A 23982-nucleotide genomic window follows, 5' to 3' on the forward strand; every position below is an offset into this window, starting at 1 on the left:
CAGTACTATACTCATATTGTAAAAATATATTAGCTAACAAACTCTACAGAGTTTTGCTATTATATATGTAGCTAAAGCTTATTCATATCTTAAGCTCAGCATTATATCTATATCATATAAGTATATTAACTAACAAACTCTAAAGAGTTTTGCTATTATATAATTAGCTTAAGTTTAATCATATCTTAAGCTTAGTACTATGCTTATATCTTAAAGTAGTATTTTAGCTAGCAAACTCTAAGGAGTTTATACTAGCATATTAACAAGCTTAAGTCTATTAGTCTTAAGCATTGTATTAATGTTATATATACTTTATCATAATAAGTACATTGTAATAACCTTTATATGGCAGCTGATAAGTTAGCAGCAGGAATTCATCAGTTCAGTGCCTTTATGAAGTTCCCATAGGGTTATTACAATCATCACAGTTCAAATCACTAATTATTAAAATCCAAAGTATTATATATTCCCACCTCCTTTTCCGTCGGATTCTACAAGCAAAAAGAACATGAGTCAGGATAAGGAAAAATATGTAATTTTTAGAGTAAAATTGAAATTTTATACTTATCCTGACTCATGAGGTAAGCCCTCCCATCCTCCCCACATAACACTTTGGATTTCCCTGTAAGTATAAAATATCAATTTTACTCTAAAAATTACATTATTGCTAGCATAGAAACAATATGTAATTTTCTGTTTGCCTCCCTCTCAGATCTGAATGACAAAGACACAACTGATGACTGCAATAGCACATTCAAAATATTAAAGGCACAATGTCACACCACATTTCTCTAAAAATACATAATGCATTGCTCTCAATAATACTATCAGGCCTCATATCAGGGAAGCTACCATGAAATATATTCCAAAAACAATTTCGTATCGTATTTAGATTACAATATTAAATTAAAAAGTTTGAATGAATAAATGCAATGTTGCATTAAATCGACTCTCATGCCCTCTATGGGCCAAACATTATTTCAAACGAACCCCATCGAGTTATGTCCTTTAGAGCGCTCTTTACGAATATCCTACGCACAACTTGTGATTGAAACCAGGCAAACACCGACAATACAGCGTGTGACAGAATATATCTGTAAAACAATCTTTCATAACAATGGAGCAATTGCAATAAAATATGATGTGACATTAAAATTCCCATGCTCTTGAGATATGATGTCACACGATCCACCAAGCCATCGGAGCGTTATTATTTATTTATCTCATTGGCAATTAATTTTGTTTTAGTTCAAAATTTTTATGTGATTTGTTGGAAGCTGATGAAATATTTAATTTTCTCAAATGCATTCACTAGGCACATGAATGTCAAAGTTTTCTGCCCAAAAGGACTGTGTGCCCAGATATATCAAATTGAAGGGGCATAACTCTCATCTGTCTACATCTTAAATCTTTTATGTAAATATGTTGAATTGTGTTTTGTAATTCGCTTTCAGTATCACATTTGTATTTCACGATGATTTCAAGTCTGTTTACATCACTTCAAACTTTACTGTAAAAACTTCACTGTGGATTTCGTATATATCACTTTCAAATTTTACATTTCATTGTGATTTATCTAAGCCTTTGCTGTCAAATTTTCACTGTGTACTTCATATTTCGCCTTCACATTTTGCATTTCATGTTCACTTATAATTTATTAATCCTTTATACCATAATAGTCATTTAATTTTAAAAATATCAGAAAAATCATATTTTTATTTTTCAAATAAGGCTGCTTGGCATCTCTTCTTGGCATTACTGGGGTGGTGGGGTAGCCTAGTGGTTAAAGCATCCTCTCGTCACGCCGAAGATCCGGGTTTGATTCCCCACATGGGTACATTGTGTGAAACCCATTTCTGGTGTCCTAAAAGCGGCGTAAAACCATACTCACTCACTCACTCACTCTTAGCAAACCAAGATAGAATCAGTACATCTTGGCAATGCTGATTAATTTAGAAATACCATGTGTTGTACAGTGAAACCTGTCTAAACCGGCACCCCACACCACCGAAATAAAATGCCGGTTTAGACAGGGTGCTGCTTTAGACAGTTACGATCATTTTCCAACTTGGCTGCCATTTACACTCGTCAGTCTCTTTATCTCTGTAATATGGTGTGCCGAGAGGAGTGTATTGGATTTAAGGACCTTGATTGGACTGCTCATACCCATGCCGGTTTAATTACAGTTAAAATTGCTAGTTGGGACCGGAAAGTCGTGCCGGAATACAGAATAGACACGTGCTGGAGTAGACAATGTTTTAATGATCATACTATCACTGTAAAAATGGCAGGACCAAACTTTTATGCTGGTTTTGACAGTGTGCCGGATTAGACAGGTGATGGTGTTGGAAGGTTTCACTGTATAAGATTTAGAAGAAGTGAAAGTATTTCAACAAGTTATTTGAGGTTTAAAAAATGCTAGGGGCATTACTATCTGTCATGGTTAGGTGTTGTATTCATGTGTTAGAAGTATTCCTCCTTTGAATGACTCTTCATGCCATTGTTGCTAGACCTGTCGTCAGAACTTCAGACATGAATCATGATGAGTGAACATGATAAGTGGCTTGAATATGTAATTGGATAATTTGGGATACACATACTACTCATACAATATAACTCTTGTCTATCTGCTATATTTGCTGATGTGATTAATGAGTTGTACTGTTATCAGAATGGTGGATAGACCTCCCCATAACCAGAGTACAGCGTAAACTCGTACATTCATATCCTTGCTTATCGGAATGCCTAACATACCACTTGGTTTCTTAGCTCAGGGGCGGTGGGAGAGCCAAGTGTTTAAAGCGTTCGCTTGTCATGCTGAAGACCTGGGTTTGATTCCCCACATACAATGTGTGAAGTCCATTCATAGTGTCCTCTGCCATGATATTGCTGGAATATTGCTAAAAGCGACATAAAACTAAACTCACTCACTCCACCTGCTGGCAGAGGGTGTTTGCCAAATTGGTTTCAATCACAAGTTGTGCGTAGGATATTCGTAAAGAGAGCTCCAAGGGACATAACTCTATGGGGTTCGCTTAGAATAATGTTCAGCTGGTAGAGGGCATGAGAGTTGATTTAATGCAAACTTGCATTAATTCATTTGAACTATTTAATTTGATATTGTACATGTAATCCAAATTCATAAGGAAAAAGGAAGATTCATCCACTTTTCCTTGAGAAAACAGAGTTCTAAGTTCATTGTTTTTCTGAACTGGCAACTGAAAAAAATATATAATTCAAGTTTTAACCTAAACCTTTGCATGTATCGACTTTCCCTTTAACTTGCCTATAAAATTAACTGTATGGCCTACATTTCCTAACTGACTTAACTCTAATAATAGAACAGGATAATCTTTCATCTGAAGGTCACAGTATCTGGAATTACTTCTTATCAGGAAACTTGACATGAAAGACAATGACCCCCACCACATCAAGCTCTTGTATACCTCAAGAAGGTAACATTGAAACCAGTCAACAGATAAATTTATGCTGAACAGCCATTGGCCAGCCATTGCATGAAACAGCCAATCAGATCATTCCTGTCACAACACATATGGGAAAACAAAGATGGTGGACCAAATCTCAAGGTTACTATGCAGCTCAGTTACTTTGATCCCGAAATACGACTGAAACCTGCAGTGTTTGGTCTAGAGTTCAAGGAAGATCGACAACCTGCTAAAAAAATGCTGTCTCACAGAGAGTATCAGTGTATTGCATTCAGATACATCATGCATGTAGATGACCTTTTCGCCATTCATAATATTTGAATTTTTGCATGACCAATACTCCTTGACTTGTATTGAGAGACTGTCACTTGTGCCTTGTGGTTTAACCATTCATCTATCATACCTAAGGCTTGGGTTTGTTTCCCCCCCCCACACTGGCTTCAACCCATAATGCATCTGGAATATTTCTACAGGTTGCATAACACCAGTCACGTTGTCTACTGACCCAAATTCAGCTTGTTTACGTTACCGGTATTATTGCATAATATCCTATGACATTGTTGTGTGCTTGATGTCTGAAGAGGATTGCTTTTAGACATGTCTCCCGATAATAGCACGAACAAACACTGACAGATTAAGACAAGGATCAGCTTGTAGGAAGCTCCGGCTCAGTTTCAAGCATGTCAGATATTGTGTCGTCCTTGTAGTATACATGTTAAAAGGGACAAGTGACTGTACTTTATCCTCAGAGATGAGTTGTGGGAACATACAGCGAGGCATATACAAGCGCCAGTTAAGGTAGAAGGTACTGTACACTTGTGTGTTGAGAGGACACGAGAGAACTCTTCGTTATAGATTTTATTGGTGCACCTAACACGCGCCAATCCACGCAACCAGGCAAAACAACAAGGGAGAGTTAGGAAGGGGAGATAACTCTGTTTTCTCATAACACTGCCTAGCAAACCTGCATTGGCGAAGCCTAGTTCCCTAACAACTATTTCCTTCCATAAGGATATTATGTCAGTAACTGTCAAGTATCTGATTCAGAGCACAGCTAAATACTTAGTTGCATAAAGGCAAAGTGCCTCCATGAATGAATTTCAACCAAGGCAATTTCCCAGTATCTGTTCAAATCTGAAGGGGGGCAGTGGGGTAGTTAAGTGGTTAAAGTGTTTGCTCGTCACACTGTATGCCTGGGTTTAATTCTCCACATGGGTAACATGTGGTAGCCCATTTCTGGTGTCTCCTGTCGTGATATAGCTGGAATATTGCTAGAAGCATGGTAAAACTAAACTAATTTACTCACTCAAATCTGCAGGCGATGTCAGATCAAATGATGCTGTGTGAAGCATTTGTAGCAGTACATTATCAAATGTATAAATAAATATTACATACCCAATTAATCTTATGATAGCAATACAGTAGGCGAATTTGAGCGAATTCCGTATTGCACTCTGGTTTCCATATTACACAGCTGCTGGATCTACTTTATCCAAAGTTTGGTATTACTCAGATCCTTCCGTAAACATCTAAGTTTAGACATTATTTAGGTCATGGGTATTCTGATTTTAATGAGATTTATAATTAATAATTTGTTTTATGTCAACTATTCTGTTATAATCAAACAAAGAGCATCTGTGTTTGATCCCTGGTGTGATATAGTCAAGTCCAGTTGTTTAATTGTATGAAGGCCATTGGCCCATATACACAGAGTATAATACAATGTACATTGAATATGAATTACATAAAATGTACATGGATGTAATATATAGATTTCATTTTTTATATGTTATGTTTCAAACATATTGTTCTCTTAAGATTAAGCTTTGACAAATATATCCACATAAATTATTTATCAGTACACTTTAAATTGATTAGCTGTCTAAATTTGTGAGTATTTGGATTGTGGTGATGCATACATGGTAGATAATGCTGTCTTAAATACCTTTATCCAGCCTCATGTAAGAATGTCGAGTTTTGATTGGTTCATGTGACTCTGATAAAATACCATGTACACCCGTCACGATCCGCGAGCAGTGAGTACAAAAGTCATATTATCCCGCAACGCCTCGGTGACCACGTGAAGTGAGAAAAGTGTGCATCACCAAGCCTTTAGTAACGTGCGCTGCATTGAGGTCAATCGATCTGCTGGTGTCAACATGGCACCAAGGAAACGTTTTGCCACAACAACTGAGAATTTTGTTTTGTTTTCTTTTGATTTAGTAAAAACATTCGGCTAGATAAATGCGTTATCACATCATGTCTCGGGAAATACGGGGTTTTATCAGTCCCTCGTAAGGTTGTATTCCCCTCGCCTCAGGCTCGGGGAATACTCTGGACTGATAAAACCCCGTTTTTCCCGAGACACGATGTGATAACTTATAATGTCACTATGTAGGTGCAGTAATGGTGAATGTCACAATAAACCCGATTTCATCCCACCGGCTAACCAAAACAGTTAAGCACAAGAATGCAGGGTTAGAAGTGTCCTGTGGTGTAAGGTGCCGCAGTTTGGTGAAAACAGGTGTTTGCTGTCTGTTTGAATCCGATAATCCTAGGTCTGTAAGCACCATATCCCCAGGGTCTTTATCAAAGTTAAGTATCTGTGACTTGATCACTTGCAGCATTCTGGAAGTGATGTTTCTCACATGAGTAGGAGAGTGTTTAATGGTGTTTAACTGAACACTGATGCCAGATATGCAACAAATGTTCAGTAATAAACACCACTGATACCTCCATTATTATGTGAATGAATAATGTTTGAACACTGACAATTATCACACAGACTCACTCATTCACTCACTCACTCACTCACTCATATTCAAAATTACCCAACCCATTCTTAGCTTTAGGCTGAGTTAAGAGGCTCTAGGATTGAGAGCATTTCATTATTAGACAATATTTTATTAAGCCTTATACATTTTATTTATCAAGTCGATAACTTAGTGTAGCATTTTGTTGTTTGACTGAACCTAGACAACATAAATCATTTCAGAGTTGTAACAACTTGGTGAAAAACTTTGACGACATCAAACACACGACACTAAGTGAGCGTGCTGCACTTCGTGAGGCCGCGCGATGTCTCAAGTGCGCCGATGCCCCCTGTCAGAAGAGCTGCCCCACACAGCTGGATATCAAGACGTTCATCAGCTGCATCTCAACAAAGGTAGTTGTAACGCTGGTTGCACATTCTTGGTTAGCCAGTATTGTATGTCTCCGTTATGTTGACATAGCTCGACTGCATTCACTGCAATTCTTTTGTTGTTGATTTGAATGGCGTCATGTTAAATATAGACATTGAATCAAATTACACTATTCTTTCTTCATTAAAACAAGCTTCTTTGTGTCGCCTCAAATACAATTGGACTTCCAACCCTGTCTTAGAAAACCCTTTCCCACAATCCTCTGATTTAGTTGAATATATCAAGGGATCGTCTAGTGCCAAATTTCCCCACAGAGGAGTGGTGTTAGTTGCTTGTCAGTTTTCATGAGAAGAGTAAAAGTGTGCTGATTAAGTGATATGGGCTAATGCAGATGCTGGTGACTTCTTTTGCAAAATTGTAGGGGAGTGGGGTAACCTAGTGGTTTAAGTGTTTGCTTGTCTCACTGAAGGTCCAGGTTCGATTCCACTCATGTGTACATGACATGTCCCAAGACGTGATATTGCTGGAATATTGTTAAAAGCAGCATAAAACACTCACTCAACTCACTCACTCACTCACTCACTCACTCACTCACCCAAAATGGTTTAGTGGTGAATATGCCCAGGGTATATATACTGAGGGAAGCAAATAAGGGAACACCACTTCATGGCAGTGTTCCTTTATTTATTCTCAGATTTCCCCTACAGTGCTGTTCAAAGATGGTGATGACAACTGGAAAATATTAAAGGAACGCTTGAATTTTCCTGTGTTCCTTTATTTGTTTCTCTCAGTATATGTCAAAGTAGATATTTTGATGTTACACAAGGTAATCCAGGATGAGTTCAGTAGTGCAGTAGTGAAGTGTTTGCTCACTCATGTTCGATCCTGGATAGGTTATTCCACCAAGCATTATAGTTACTATGGTTACAGTTATAAGCAAGAATATCCACTGAATATTCACAGAGTGTATTATTGTCATTAACCTTTCCAACTGCCCATTTGTGATAAGACCGCCTCTGTGGTGTAGTGCTTAGAGCGTCCGACCGGAGAGCGGAAGGTCGGGGGTTCGATCCCCGACCGCATCATACCAAAAGACATTAAAATATGGTACTTGTTGGTCCCTGCCTGGCGCTCGGCATTAATGGGTACAACAAGGACTGGTCGGCTCGGAGTCAGTATACTGTGTCTGAGTGAGGTATTCATGCTTCACTGCGGCATGGTATCTCGGTGGGCTAGCACTATAAAACCAGCTTAAGTCTGGGCTAGTACAAGCAGCCGCACATACACATACACACGCATGCACATCGTCATATGAGCAAAATATTCTCAAGCACGACGTTAAACCCAATTTCACCTCACCTCACCATTTGTGATAAAATATATCTCAAAGAAACTCTCATGATTTGTCAGAATTTTTGTGACAATATTTGAAATATTTAAAAAAAATTGTTGTTGAAATATTTGTTTTCCTGTTAACGAAAGGTGATGTTTGTTTCAGAATTTCTATGGTGCTGCCAAGGCCATCCTCTCAGACAATCCTCTTGGGTTGACCTGTGGCATGGTGTGCCCGACCTCTGACCTCTGTGTTGGAGGTTGTAACCTTGACGCCTCAGAAGAAGGGCCAATCAACATTGGAGGCCTCCAGCAGTTTGCCACAGAGGTAGGATGATGAGGATGAAGACTATGGTAGGACAGTCAGTATGGATTTAGAGGCAGAATTTTCCCAAGGGCCAACTGATGTTGTTTGTTGTTTAATGTCGAACTCGGCAATATCCAAGCTGTAAGAGGGCAAGCTTTAAAAGATGTGTTTTTCGTACGAAGGATTAGAGGGGTTTGAAAGCGATTCGCCTTATACACCAGGTAAAAGGTCTCACATTTTTTCATCTGGTAACTTCAAAATGTTACCAGCCCAAAATGGATTTAACCAGACCAGACACCAAGATATGGTGAATTTACTCAGATGTATGGAACATCAAAAGTTTTTACCAGACCATCGGGCTAGCTAGCTGTAAATTTAGACCGTCCGTCAGAAATTTGGCCCATCTCAGGCGGTCAGACGGGCCTTATTTCATACACTGTTAAATGAAAAATATTTTTCTGTCATTATTTTGGTGTCCAACCATATCAACATACAAACTGGCTCAAAATAGGGATTGTGTATGTGCTGAAGATGTGCTTCATTCAGGGTTGCTTTACAGATGGGTTATATAGATTAGCATCAGTTTTGAAGGTCTATGTAAAACCTATACAAGGTCTTATACATGGGGTCACTCTATACACAGAAATATAAGGTATGTCATGGTGCTTTGTCCACCACCTGTCAATCCATCCATCCTTCACTTACTTTAACATTTTCAACATCTCTGAAATTAAATGTCTATCAAGCTGTTGCTTTGTATTCATGTGTTCTTTAAGATTTGCTCATAGAATTCCAATCATGGTGGATGTTGACGCCATATTGAAAATACCATTGGTGCTTGTCACTCATGATCAGCCCTTTCTGCATGTGTGATTATGATTAGTATGTGGAGCAGGTATGCAACATGGAGAATGCATCTCATATTGTTTGTGGCATGTTTTAATATTTTTCAACCTAAAAACCTTCTGACCTTCACATATCCCTGTAACTGCAAGTTTCTCTGACAATGGAAAGGTTAAACTTTGTGTGAATAATCCAAGCTGTGGTTCCTTTGAAGACTGCATACAGAATTCAAGTCTAGCCCTAAACATGGCTGCTGGGCGGTGGGGTAGCCGAGTGGTTAAAGCGTTCGCTTGTCACACTGAAAACCCGGGTTCGATTCCCCACATGGTTACAAAGAGTGAAGCCCATTTCTGGTGTCCCCCGCCGTGATATTGCTGGAATATTGCTAAAAGCGGCGTAAACCATATTCACTCACTCACTCACTAAACATGGCTGTGTTTGTTCAGAAATTCCAGTGACCTTCAGACCCTAGTGGATCGGTTTCATTAGCATCAAAATATTCTTTAGGATTCTGTTTATTGTATTTAACATATCTGCTTATGTAAATCTGTGACTTGATTTCTTCTTTTAGATATTCAAGACCATGAACATACCTCAAATCCGAGATCCGAGCTTAGTCCCCGTTGACCAATTACCCGCCAGCTACAGGTCGAAGATTGCCCTGATTGGCTGTGGACCAGCTAGCATCAGTTGTGCCACATTCCTTGCTCGCCTTGGATATAGCGATATCACTGTATTTGAGAAGAATGAGTATTTGGGAGGTCTCAGGTAAATTAGAGAAAAAACTCTTAAGTCAATTAGTTTGAAAAGAATTTCTCTATGCTTATTGTATTTTACATTAACCTGTTCTCCTTATTAAGAAGGGCATCAGTGTCCTTCCTTGTTAAGCTGTTCAAAGTAGTGTTAAACCCCACTCGCCTCGCTCGCTCCGCTCACTCACTCACTCACTCACTCACTATTGCTAAAAGTGGTATAAATTCACTCACTCAATTATTTACAAGCAACTATGACATAGCTAGAATATTGCAGATTAGTGTTAAACAACACATATGGAGAAATCTGGAACTCGACATAAACTTGCAACATATACTAGGACATGGTGTCTCTAGTATTTCAGCAGTTTGTACTGGAGCAGTCAGCTTTGTACTGATGGCATCTCCAAATACAGTTTGAGCCAGGTGAGTTCTTTTATAAATACCAGGAAGACATGGTTTGTGTGTTCAGTAAGACATAAATTATTCCATGTTTCAGTACATCCGAGATCCCCCAGTTCCGGTTACCAATCAGTGTTGTGGACTTTGAGATTCAGCTGATGAAGGACTTGGGAGTCAAGGTTTGTGTCCTTGCCTGTCTGTCCTGTAGCTTGGTATTAATGCGAGGAGCCAGTTGCACAAAGCTGTCTTAGAGCTGAGGTGATCGTAACTGTAACGTAGGCTTGTGACAGTTGTAGCTTGGTATTAATGTGAGGAGCCAGTTGCACAAAGCTGTCTTAGCGCTGAGGTGATCGTAACTGTAGCGTAGGCTTGTGACAAAGCTTGTATTAATGCTGATGAAGCTTGTGACAGTTGCACAAAGCTGTCTTAAGCTGAGGTGATCGTGAACTGTAACGTAGGCTTGTGACAGTTGTAGCTTGTCCTGTAGCTTGTTATTAATACGAGGAGCCAGTTGCTCAAAGCTGTCTTAGAGCTTGAGGTGATCGTAACTGTAACGTAGGCTTGTGACAGTTGTAGCATGTCCTGTAGCTTGTTATTAATATGAGGAGCCAGCTGCTCAATGCTTTCTTAGAGCTTAGGTGATCGTAACTGTAACGTAGGCTTGTGACAGTTGTAGCATGTCCTGTAGCTTGTTATTAATACGAGGAGCCAGAGAGGAGCCAGCTGCTCAATGCTTTCTTAGAGCTGAGGTGAGGAACCAGCTGCTCAATGCTTTCTTAGAGCTGAGGTGATCGTAACTGTATCGTAGGCTTGGGACAGTTGTATCATGTTGTATCATGTCCTGTAGCTTGATATGTATCATGAGGAGCCAGCTGCTCAATGCTTTCTTAGAGGCTGACAGGTGATAGCGTGAGGAGCCAGCTGCTCAATGCTTTCTTAGAGCTGAGGTGATCGTAACTGTAAGGTAGGCTTGTGACAGTTGTAGCTTGTTCTATAGCTTGGTATTAATAACAGGAATCAGTTGCGCAAAGCTGTCTTAGAGCTGTTGTGGTTGTCACTTTAATGTAGGGTTACGGCAGTTGTAGCTTGTCCTGTAGCTTGGTGTTAATAACAGGAGTGAGTTGCTCAAAGCTGTTGCAACAGTCATAGTGCTTTGTCCTGTGGTATGGCTGTAATATTGTAGAAAATAACATCGTCCATTGTCAGGGGTATAACACCTCCACTCCAACCTCTGATCAGGTCTGTGGTTAGAATCCAATCAGGGGACTAAAACATTGTATGATGGCTACATTGGCACCCACAGGTCTGTGGTTAGAATCCAATCAGAGGACTAAAACATTGTATGATGGCTACATTGGCACCTACAGGTCTGTGGCTAGAATCCAATCAGGGGACTAAAACATTGTATGATGGCTACATTGGCACCCACAGGTCTGTGGTTAGAATCCAATCAGGGGACTAGAAAATTGTATGATGGCTACATTGGCACCCACAGGTCTGTGATTAGAATCCAATCAGGGAACTAGAAAATTGGCTACATTGGCACCCACAGGTCAGTGTAGGGCTAGAAAATTGAGTGTGGCACCCACAGGTCTGTGATTAGAATCCAATCAGGGAACTAGAAAATTGGCACCCAGTGTAGGGCTGAGTGTTCATTCAAGGTTTAGCAGAATAGGTATCATGTGGCCTGGGACATGCCTTCTGTTAACTGGGGAGGATGTAGCAGGGCATGGAGTCCCCAACATGTGATGTCAGTACCATGGCAGAGTGCTGGTAGGGTTAAAGGGGTACATTGCCCCATGACATGGTGCCAGTGCCTCAGTCAGTTATGTCAGTTTTCAGTCCTTGTAACTACTTCCTGGACCTTGTAACTAGTGGCAGGTGTAACACTGTTAATAGATCACTGTCAACTGTTAAATTCCTATGTAGAGTTATATTTGAGATTACAGAGTAACAAATGTGTTTGGAATGGTATTGTCATGTGAACAATACATGCAACCTTGATAGAGTTGGTCCATAGTATGAATTTTTATGACTGTGATATTATTGAAATTATGGTTTTGATATCTTCTCTGTCATTTCTATAAAAAGATTATATAGCTGAGCTACAGCTGTGACGTTGCTGTGTTATATTATGTCTGTTATAATTTTATGACTGTGATGTTATTGAAATTATGGCTTTGATATCTCTTCTATCATTTTGATGAAAGGGTAATATAGCCAAGCTACAGCTGTGACGTAGCTGTTATGGTGTTGTATTATGGCTGTTATCTATGCATTCTACAGGGATGTATTATGACTGTTATACAGTCTTAGTATAACTGCTATATGGTTGTATAATGGCTGTTATATAGCCATTGTATAACTGTTATATGGTTGTATTATGGCTGCTGTACAGCCATGGTATAACTGTTATATGGTTGTATTATGGGTGTTATACAGCCTTGGTATAACTGTTATATGATTGTGTTATGGCTGTTATACTGCAGGGGCGGTGGGGTAGCCTAGTGGTTAAAGTGTTCGCTCGTCACGCCGAAGGCCCACCTTTGATTCCCCACATGGGTACAATTTGTGAAGCCCATTTCTGGTGTTCCCCACTGTGATATTGCTGGAATATTGATAAAAACAGCATAGAACCATACTCAGTCAGTCAGTCAGTGTTATACTGCAGTGGTATTACTGTTATATGGTAGTATTATGGCTGTTATATGGTTGTGTTATGGCTGTGATGGTTGTGTTATGGCTGTGATGGTTGTGTTATGGCTGTGATATGGTTGTGTTATGGCTGTGATGGTTGTGTTATGGCTGTGATGGTTGTGTTATGGCTGTGATGGTTGTGTTATGGCTGTGATGGTTGTGTTATGGCTGTGATGGTTGTGTTATGGCTGTGATGGTTGTGATATATGATATGTGTGTTATGGTTGTGTTATGGTTGTGATATGGTTGTGTTATGGCTGTGATATGGTTGTGTTATGGCTGTGATGGTTGTGTTATGGCTGTGATGGTTGTGTTAGCTGTGATATGGTTGTGTTATGGCTGTGATGGTTGTGTTATGGCTGTGATGGTTGTGTTATGGCTGTGATATGGTTGTGTTATGGCTGTGATGGTTGTGTTATGGTTGTGTTATGGCTGTGATATGGCTGTGATGATTGTGTTATGGCTGTGATATGGTTGTGTTATGGCTGTGATATGGTTGTGTTATGGCTGTGATGGTTGTGTTATGGCTGTGATGGTTGTGTTATGGCTGTGATGGTTGTGTTATGGATGTGATGGTTGTGATGGTTGTGTTATGGCTGTGATATGGTTGTGTTATGGCTGTGATGGTTGTGTTATGGCTGTGATGGTTGTGTTATGGCTGTGATGGTTGTGTTATGGCTGTGATGGTTGTGTTATGGCTGTGATGGTTGTGTTATGGCTGTGATGGTTGTGTTATGGCTGTGATGGATGTTCTGTGTTATGGTTGTGTTATGGCTGTGATGGTTGTGTTATGCTGTGTTATGGCTGTGATGACTGTGATGGTTGTGTTATGGCTGTGATGGTTGTGGCTGTGATATGACTGTGATATGGCTGTGATGACTGTGTTATGGTTGTGTTATGACTGTGATGGTTGTGTTATGACTGTGATATGGTTGTGTTATGACTGTGATGGTTGTGTTATGGCTGTGATATGGTTGTATTATGGCTGTGATATGGTTGTGTTATGGCTGTGATGGTTGTGTTATGGCTGTGATGGTTGTGTTATGACTGTGATATGGTTGTGTTATGACTGTGATATGGTTGTGTTATGGCTGTGGTGTTTGTGTTATGGCTGTGATATGGTGGTAGTATAGCTGTAATAAAACTGCACTGTAGCCTTTATGTAGCTATGCTGTTTCTTCAGTATTGTAATTAAACTGTGATAAATCTGTTATACATCTTTGATGAAGCTGGATTATGCCTGAGACTGTTATAACTCAATATCCCCTCACTGACTGTATGCCCCAGGTGGAGACAGGCAGATCCCTCAGCACTGCAGACATCTCGCTCAAGTCACTACAACAACAGGGCTACAAAGCAGTCTTCATTGGAATAGGTAGGTTCGGCTCATATGGTGTGTCTTGTGTCATTAGAATCTCACCAAAGGAAACAAAAATACAGATTCTAACATACTTTCACTTTTCAAAATGTTATGAACCCAAACATGAATATGTGTATGTATTTATAAAGTATGCATGTATTTCACATTGTTTTCAACTAAATCATACTTTCACTTTTCAAAATGTTATGAACCCAAACATGAATATGTGTATGTATTTATAAAGTATGCATGTATTTCACATTGTTTTCAACTAAATCATACTTTCACTTTTCAAAATGTTATGAACCCAAACATGAATATGTGTATGTATTTATAAAGTATGCATGTATTTCACAGTATGCATGTATTTCACATTGTTTTCAACTAAATCATATACTTTCACTTTATCAAAATGTCACATTATGAACCCAAACATGAATATGTGTATGTATTTATAAAGTATGCATGTATTTCACATTGTTTTCAACTAAATCATACTTTCACTTTTCAAAATGTTATGAACCCAAACATGAATATGTGTATGTATTTATAAAGTATGCATGTATTTCACATTGTTTTCAACTAAATCATACTTTCACTTTTCAAAATGTTATGAACCCAAACATGAATATGTGTTTGTATTTATTAAGTATACATGTACTTCAAATTTGAACTGCCTCCTAACTTTTAGTGAGAAATATGTATAGAAATGTCTTGGGACAATTCACAACATTAGTTGCTTGTTGCCAGATGCAAGGTGTACCACATGATCAGACACTGTGACTTGACTGTTTATATCTCTTACGGATCAGATGACTCATAAAACTGTCTTGTTTATTCAGGCAGTTAAACTTATCGACTTATAATAATTAGGAATATTTATAACGTGTTTTTCCTGGCTTCATATCCTGCTTAAAGTGCACAAAGGATGCTCAAAGTGCACAATCTGATTATTATTACCCCGGATAACCCAAGCTGCCTGTGAGGCACTAAAAGGTTAATAGTCACATGACTTATCCCACCCGGTACCCATTTATCATGGTATGTATTTCATTACTCCAGGACTGCCTGACCCCAAAAAGATTCCAATATTTGCGAACCTCACGGAAGACATGGGTTTCCAAACTTCAAAGAGTTTCCTACCGAAGGTGGCAGCAGCCAGCAAGAGCGGCATGTGCTCCTGTAAGACACAGCTACCTCAACTCCATGGCAACATCATCGTCCTTGGAGCAGGAGATACAGCATTTGATTGTGCAACATCGGCACTGAGATGTGGCGTTAAGCGTGTTTTTGTCGTCTTCAGGAAAGGCTTCACCAACATTAGAGCTGTTCCTGAAGAGGTAGATCCTGCAGTTGCATTTAATGATTGGGATTGCATAGTGTTTGTTTGTTTGTTGTTTAATGGCACATGCAGCAATATTTCAACGATATTGCGGTGATCTGTAAATAATCTAGTCTGGACCAGACAATGTGGTGATCAACATCATGAACATTGATAAAGTGATGGTAATTTTGCCATTGCTTTCCCCCAAACAGATGATAGTGGGGAAGATTGTGAAGTCTTTTATGCTTATCAAGTGCAGTTTGGACACCACATCAGTGTGCTTTTTTGAATCAATGCAAAATGGTGATGTTTGAAATAGAGCCAATTTTGTTCAATCCAGATGACAATGTCTCCCTAAACCACGGCATTGCATCATTGTGGACCTATTAAAAAGACCAGAAATAAGACATTTCCTTTTGAGATGGATGTATTGAAACTGTGCAGACGTATTTATGCAATAAATGCTTAGGGCCTTTCCAATATTTAGTAGGTAGTTTTCCTTTCCATTCAGGCCCTAATATACAAACCTGGCAGTCCTGTTCATGATGATGTTACAGTACAGTCAGCTGTCCTCATCAAATATAGCATACCCATAGACCCGTGAAGGTCCGGGTTAGAATATTGGCCTTCAGTAACCCATGCTTCTCGTAAGAGGCGACTAATGGAATCGGGTGGTCAGGCTCGCTGACTTGGTTGACACATGTCATCGGTTCCCAATTGCGCAGATCGATGCTCATGTTGTTGATCACTGGATTGTCAGGTCCAGACTCGATTATTTACAGACCGCCGCATATAGCTGGAATATTGCTGAGTGTGGCGTAAAACTAAACTCACTCACTCACTAGCATAACCCCTTCCAAATATGGACTATACCACTCATACATATTCATTGGGGCCAGATGTCGTTGTCTCTTCTCTGTCTACAAGTTGAGCAATACTAATCAGAGTACTCACTGACCACATTATCCCCCCCCCCCTCTGCAATGCTAAAGCCCTAAATGAAGCAAGTCTAAATTTTCCCAGGCTCAGGGTCTCCCTCCTTTTAATTTTAAATGGGTTTATTTCTTACAATCAAAATTATATATATGCATTAGTCTACAATCAGATATAGTCTTTTCAGTGTATTAGGGGTATCCTGTTGTGTTCTGTTTCTGTAAGTGAATCTACCCATCATGCCTCTGATCTACCCACAGATGGAGCTGGCCAAGGTGGAGAAGTGTGAGTTCATGCCGTTCATGTCACCCAAGCAAGTATTGACCAAAAATGGCCGAATAAGCGCGATGGAGTTTCTACGAACTGAGCAGAACGATGAAGGGGAGTGGATAGAAGATGAAGAGCAGCTTGTTCGTGTGAAAGCCAACTTTATCATCTCAGCCTTTGGATCTGGACTCACTGAGGATGATGGTGAGAATTGGTAGATGGTCATAATGAGCAAATTGTCTATGAACTTACCATGATCAAAACAACACTAGGTGAGTTATTTTACCACTTTGGTGAGTCCCACAAATATACTCAAATTAAATGTAAAAATATCTTATTGCCAAAAAATGAATGGATAAGTTGCGAACGACACTCTTGCAAGGCCATCTCCAAGAAATATAATCATTGCATGCCAACGTTTGCACCCATTGTATCCTGGCATACACAAGAGACATAACTCTGCACAGCCACAGTGATAGAGAGCTATTCTGTTATGTTAGTGAGTGAGTGAGTTTAGTTTTACGCCGCACTCAGCAATATTCCAGCTATATGGCGGCAGTCTGTAAATAATCGAGTCTGGATCAGACAATCCAGTGATCAACAGCATGAGCATCAATCTGCGCAATTGGGAACCCATGACATGTGTCAACCAAGTCAGTGAGCCTGACCACCGGATCCCGTTAGTCGTTACTTAAGGCTCATTCTAACCCCGGACCTTCACAAGTCTGTTATGTTAGTGCTTAAACTGTAACTTGAATCACATATGTAGAGATGGAACATCAAAGTCTTTGTTTTCTTTTGTTTGATATGGAACCTGCCCAGGTATTCATGCCCTGTCTCGGTTTCAGTCATTCAAGCCTTGAACCCCATTAAACTGAACAGATGGAACCTGCCAGAAGTGGACACCTCCACAATGCAGACATCTGAGCCCTGGGTGTTCTGTGGCGGTGATATTGCTGGGGTGGCTCAGACGACGGTGGAGTCAACCAATGATGGAAAGATTGCTTCCTGGCACCTACATCGATACTTGCAGGTGATTACAATGAACTCCCAGGGGTCGATAGCTTCAGCTTCCAGGGAATGATGGCATAAATAACTCCCAGGTGGTGATGGTTTCAATTCTCAGAGGGTGATGGCTTCAAGTCCCAGGTGGTGAAGGTTTCAATTCTCAGAGTGTGAATTCTCAGTTCTCAGGGGGTGACAGCCTCAACTCCCAGGGGATGATGGCCTAACTCCGAGGGGGTGATGGCCTCAATTCTCAGGGGGTGACAGCCTCAACTCCCAGGGGGTGATGGCCTCAGTTCTCAGGGGGGTGATGGTGTCAACTCCCAGGTGGTGATGGCTTCAACTCCCAGGGGGGTGACGGCCTCAGTTCTCAGGGGGTTGATGGTTTCAACTCCCAGGGTGTGATGGCCTCAACTCCCAGGTGGTGATGGTTTCAACTCCCAGGGGAGTGACGGCCTCAGTTCTCAGGGGGTGACGGCCTCAACTCCCAGGTGGTGACGGCCTCAGTTCTCAGGGGGTGATGGCCTCAACTCCCAGGGGGGTGACGGCCTCAGTTCTCAGGTGGTGATGGCTTCAACTCCCAGGTGGTGACGGCCTCAGTTCTCAGGTGGTGATGGCTTCAACTCCCAGGGGGGTGACGGCCTCAACTCCCAGGGTGTGATGGTTTCAACTCCCAGGGTGTGATGGCCTCAACTCCCAGGTGGTGATGGTTTCAACTCCCAGGGGGGTGATGGTTTCAACTCCCAGGGTGTGATGGCCTCAACTCCCAGGTGGTGATGGCTTCAACTCCCAGGGGGTGACAGCCTCAGTTCTCAGGGGGTGACGGCCTCAACTCCCAGGTGGTGATGGCTTCAACTCCCAGGGGGTGACAGCCTCAGTTCTCAGGGGGTGACGGCCTCAACTCCCAGGTGGTGATGGCTTCAACTCCCAGGGTGTGACGGCCTCAGATTCTCTCAACTCCCAGGTGGTGATGGCTTCAACTCCCAGGGGGTGACAGCCTGATGGCCTCAACTCCCAGGTGGTGATGGTTTCAACTCCCAGGGGGTGGCGGCCTCAGTTCTCAGGGAATGATGGTAGGTGGTGATGGCTTCAACTCCCAGGGGGGTGACGGCCTCAGTTCTCAGTGGGGTGATGGCCTCAACTCCTAGGGAATGATGGTATAACTGCCAGGGGGTGACGGCCTCAACTCCCAGGTGGTGATGGCTTCAACTCCCAGGTGGTGATGGCTTCAACTCCCAGGGGGTGACAGCCTCAGTTCTCAGGGGGTGACGGCCTCAACTCCCAGGTGGTGATGGCTTCAACTCCCAGGGGGGTGACGGCCTCAGTTCTCAGGGGGTGATGGTTTCAACTCCCAGGGAATGATGGCCTCAACTCCTAGGTGGTGATGGTTTCAACTCCCAGGGGGGTGACGGCCTCAGTTCTCAGTGGGGTGATGGCCTCAACTCCTAGGGAATGATGGTATAACTGCCAGGGGGTGACGGCCTCAACTCCCAGGTGGTGATGGCTTCAACTCCCAGGGGGGTGACGGCCTCAGTTCTCAGGGGGTGATGGTTTCAACTCCCAGGGGGTGACAGCCTCAACTCCCAGGTGGTGATGGACTCAACTCCCAGGGGGTGACAGCCTCAGTTCTCAGTGGGTGACGGCCTCAACTCCCAGAGTGTGATGGTTTCAACTCCCAGGGTGTGATGGCTTCAACTCCCAGGTGGTGATGGTTTCAACTACCAGGGGGGTGACGGCCTCAATTCTCAGAGGGTGACAGCCTCAACTCCTAGGGAATGATGGTATAACTGCCAGGGGGTGACGGCCTCAACTCCCAGGGGGGTGACGCCCTCAGTTCTCAGGGGGTGATGGTTTCAACTCCCAGGGTGTGATGGCCTCAACTCCCAGGTGGTGATGGTTTCAACTACCAGGGGGGTGACTGCCTCAACTCCCAGGTGGTGATGGTTTCAACTCCCAGGGTGTGACGGCCTCAACTCCCAGGTGGTGATGGTTTCAACTCCCAGGTGGTGATGGTTTCAACTCCCAGGGGGTGACGGCCTCAACTCCCAGGTGGTGATGGTTTCAACTCCCAGGGGGTGACAGCCTCAATTCTCAGAGGGTGACAGCCTCAACTCCCAGGGGGGTGAGGGCCTCAGTTCTCAGGTGGTGATGGCTTCAACTCCCAGGGGGTGACAGCCTCAACTCCCAGGTGGTGATGGCTTCAACTCCCAGGGTGGTGACAGCCTCAGTTCTCAGGGGGTGATGGCCTCAACTCCCAGGTGGTGATGGCTTCAACTCCCAGGGGGTGACAGCCTCAGTTCTCAGGGGATGATGGCCTCAGTTCTCAGGTGGTGATGGCTTCAACTCCCAGGGGGTGACAGCCTCAACTCCCAGGTGGTGATGGCTTCAACTCCCAGGGGGTGACAGCCTCAGTTCTCAGGGGGTGATGGCCTCAACTCCCAGGTGGTGATGGCTTCAACTCCCAGGGGGTGACAGCCTCAGTTCTCAGGGGATGACGGCCTCATCTCCCAGGGGGTGACGGCTTCAACTCCCAGGTGGTGATGGTTTCAACTCCCAGGTGGTGATGGCCTCAACTCCCAGGTGGCGATGGTTTCAACTCCCAGGGGGTGACAGCCTCGATTCTTAGAGGGTGACAGCCTCAACTCCCAGGGGGGTGACGGCCTCAGTTCTCAGGGGGTGATGGTTTCAACTCCCAGGGTGTGATGGCCTCAACTCCCAGGTGGTGATGGCTTCAACTCCCAGGGGGGTGACAGCCTCAGTTCTCAGGGGGTGACGGCCTCAACTCCCAGGTGGTGATGGCTTCAACTCCCAGGGGGTGACAGCCTCAGTTCTCAGGGGGTGATGGCCTCAACTCCCAGGTGGTGATGGCTTCAACTCCCAGGGGGTGACAGCCTCAGTTCTCAGGGGATGACAGCCTCATCTCCCAGGGGGTGATGGCTTCAACTCTCAGGGGGTGATGACCTCTTCTTCCTGCCTGGTGCTTGGCATTGAGGAGACAAAACTATTTGCTTCAGAGTATATTGGGGATTATTAATCTAAATAAAATAATGCTGAATATTTAGAAATAGGAATGTGTTGAACTATCAAAATTACAACTGCTCTATTGGCCCCAGTGGAGGTGATGTGGTAATGGGATAACCCCGCCATAATATTTCTCTTGCAGAGTCTGGATGGAGTGAGTGTGGCCCCAGAGCCGAGCCTGCCCAACTTCTTCACCCCGATAGACGAGGTTGACCTGAGTGTGGAGATCTGTGGCCTCCGCTTTCCCAACCCCTTCGGCTTGGCCAGTGCCCCACCCACCACGAGCAGCCCAATGATCCGACGTGGATTCGAGGCTGGCTGGGGCTTCGCTCTCACCAAGACATTCTCCCTTGACAAGGTATGAGTTTGGTGTGAGTGAGTGAGTATGGTTACGCCGCTTTCAGCAATATTCGAGCAATATTGCAGCGGGGAACAACAGAAATGGGCTTCACACATTGTACCCATGTGGGGAATCGAACCTGGACCTTCGGTGTGACAAGCAAACGCTTTAACCACAAGGCTACCCCACTGCCCCCATGAGCTTGTGGATAACTTGGGATGACAGTTGAATGTTTTACCTTTGTAAAAACCTGCCATAGTTTCAAGCACTGATGTATATTGATGCAGTGACTCTGAGGTAGTGTGGTAATAGTTTTGCCACTTCGTTGTTGATATTCTTTCATTATTCAGCTTGGTGAGAAATCTTTTATAACTGTCTAAAAAAATCGTTGATTCAGCTTTGTATGTTGTTAAGTTCCACACAGGTATCTTCAGTTGTAGACAGATATTTATATCCAGAAATATAGTTAAATCTTTGTATGAAAACATATCTATAGAATAGTTTCTAAAACCTATATTTTATCTATAATGTTGAATATTTTCTGAATGGGTACACGTGTCTGTTTGTTCAACATGTATTTTTGATGTCAGTTAATGGAAAGGTTGGGTATTAACAATATCATTTCGTGCACAATGTCATAAATCATCAACATTGTTAACTATTTCAACTCTTCTTGTGAAAAAGTGACGGACAATTTCAGTGTACTGATCAATCATTACATCCTTAAATAACATGTATTAAGGGGGTATTCATGGCTGGTTAGTTTTAGGACATAATATAATCTCAATATAATCAGTCACCTTTGGCCCAGACAGTTCTAGATAGATGACGGTAGGGAAGCCTGACTGTAATATAAACCTACATATACTTGTTTCATTTTTTAGGACATTGTGACCAATGTGTCACCCCGTATTGTCAGGGGAACGACCTCGGGTCATCTTTTTGGACCAGGTCAAGGGTCATTCCTCAACATCGAGCTGATCAGTGAAAAGACAGCTGCCTATTGGTGCGCCAGTGTCACGGAACTCAAGAAGGACTTCCCAGACAGGGTAACAGCGCGTTCAGTCTAGTAGTCGGATACATGAGGTATACAGATTACCCCTTGAAGAACCTGGGCAGGATGTATCCATAGCAACCCATTGCTGGTTGGAGGAGGCTTCAGATTTGGCTAGAAGAGTCAGAATTGATCTTTAGCAACCCATGTTTGTTGTAAGAGGCAACTAACAGGATTGGGTGGTCAGACTCCCTGGCTTCGTTGATGCATTATGGTGATCTCATTATGTCAATCACTGGATTGTCTGGTCTAGACTATTATCTACAGTCTGCCATCAGATAGCTGGAATATTGCTGAGGGTGGTGTTAAACAACAAATAAACCAACTATATACAGATTAATGTACAACTGTCATATTGTGTTAATAAGAAGTTTATGTAACTGATTGTGCACTATATTGAGTTGCATCTTTTACCTGATGGACAAATGTTTTGTTTGATCTTTGCATTCTTTCACCCCCACAATGTGATTTTTTCATGATGTGAATCATTTCCAACACACAAATTGTGATTTACAGATGATTTGGGTCATATATGGTGACAGATTTTTTAACAAGTTAGCAGCAACTCTCTTCAACAATCTACCAGCCACAATCAGAAACTCTGATTCATACATCTGTTTCAAAAAGGGCGTCAAAACCCATCTATATAAAAATGCTTATACCCCTCAGCAAAAGACTCTCACCCTTGAAGACCGCCTCCGTGGTGTAGTGGTTAGAGCGTCCGCCCGGAGAGCGGAAGGTCGCGGGTTCGATCCCCGACCGCGTCATACCAAAAAGACGTTAAAATATGGTACTTGTTGGTCCCTGCCTGGCGTTCGGCATTAATGGGTACAACAAGGACTGGTCGACTCGGAGTCAGTATAATGTGTCTGAGTGGGGTATTCGTGCTTCACTGCGGCATGGTATCTCAGTGGGCTAGCACTATAAAACCAGCTTCAGTCTGGGCTAGTACACGCAGCCGCACATACACATACACACGCATGCACGTCGTCATATGAGCGAAATATTCTCAAGCACGACGTTAAACCCAATTTCACCTCACCTCACCTCACCCTTGAACACTGTTACACGCCTTAGAGTGGTTTCATGTTAAGCCATATAGGGCGCTATACAAATTTCGCATATTATAATATTTATTTATATATGACCATTTTTTCTTAGAAATATTTGCATCAGTGATGATCACATGTTAAGATCTAATTGTCACTATTTAGATACAAAAAAAGCAGCTTCACTGTCATGTAAAACCCTTTATACCAATAGCACTTTACATTTTGTTTCTTTCACATTTTCAAAGACTGGAAGTGAACTGACAGTAAAGGTCCACATGTTGCGCTTCCAGGCCTAAAGTATCACATAACTTGAAATGCAATACTTTGGCTCCCTTCCTTTTACATGAAACACAGATGTATTGACGTCTATATACTAATTTTGACAAACACAGTACGCAAACAGTTTTCCTTGATGAAGTATAAATTTTTACAAATATTTTGTTCCTGTTGTTGCAGATTGTGATAGCCAGCATCATGTGCGGCTACAGTAAGGAAGACTGGACAGAGCTGGCTCAAATGGCTGAGGTCAGTGATCAGAAGGCATGGATGGTCAGGGATTTGTCGGGGGCCTGCTCAGAGGCCATATGGGGGACCCAAACCTGCAAAAATAAAAATAAAACTGCCAAATTTGAATAAACTTTTATAATTCCTTGGAAATTTGGAATGTGAGACCATTTAATACTAAAGTTTTTCCCCGATTCGTC

At 42.3% G+C, this 23982-nt stretch overlaps 1 protein-coding gene across 2 annotated transcripts in view; it reads left to right on the forward strand.

Annotated features, from left to right (window-relative positions):
• LOC124285860 (dihydropyrimidine dehydrogenase [NADP(+)]-like) overlaps positions 1 to 23982 on the forward strand; it is a 55376-nt gene that overhangs the window by 18865 nt on the left and 12529 nt on the right. Inside the window, exons 1-12 of one of the 2 annotated variants that reach the window (XM_046722138.1) lie at positions 4127 to 4251; positions 6442 to 6612; positions 8088 to 8249; positions 9643 to 9839; positions 10323 to 10404; positions 14210 to 14297; positions 15345 to 15622; positions 16800 to 17010; positions 17655 to 17839; positions 20975 to 21190; positions 22057 to 22221; positions 23735 to 23803. In XM_046722138.1, coding sequence (XP_046578094.1) covers positions 8148 to 8249; positions 9643 to 9839; positions 10323 to 10404; positions 14210 to 14297; positions 15345 to 15622; positions 16800 to 17010; positions 17655 to 17839; positions 20975 to 21190; positions 22057 to 22221; positions 23735 to 23803 — 1593 coding nt within the window. In that variant the 5' untranslated portion in view covers positions 4127 to 4251; positions 6442 to 6612; positions 8088 to 8147. Of the gene's footprint in view, positions 1 to 4126; positions 4252 to 6441; positions 6613 to 8087; positions 8250 to 9642; positions 9840 to 10322; positions 10405 to 14209; positions 14298 to 15344; positions 15623 to 16799; positions 17011 to 17654; positions 17840 to 20974; positions 21191 to 22056; positions 22222 to 23734; positions 23804 to 23982 lie in introns of those variants that run through there. The other variant, XM_046722137.1, reaches the window with a different exon arrangement.

This window comes from Haliotis rubra, unplaced genomic scaffold (assembly GCF_003918875.1).
Source record: "Haliotis rubra isolate DU_JTF1 unplaced genomic scaffold, ASM391887v1 Scf37, whole genome shotgun sequence".
NCBI lineage: Eukaryota > Metazoa > Mollusca > Gastropoda > Lepetellida > Haliotidae > Haliotis > Haliotis rubra.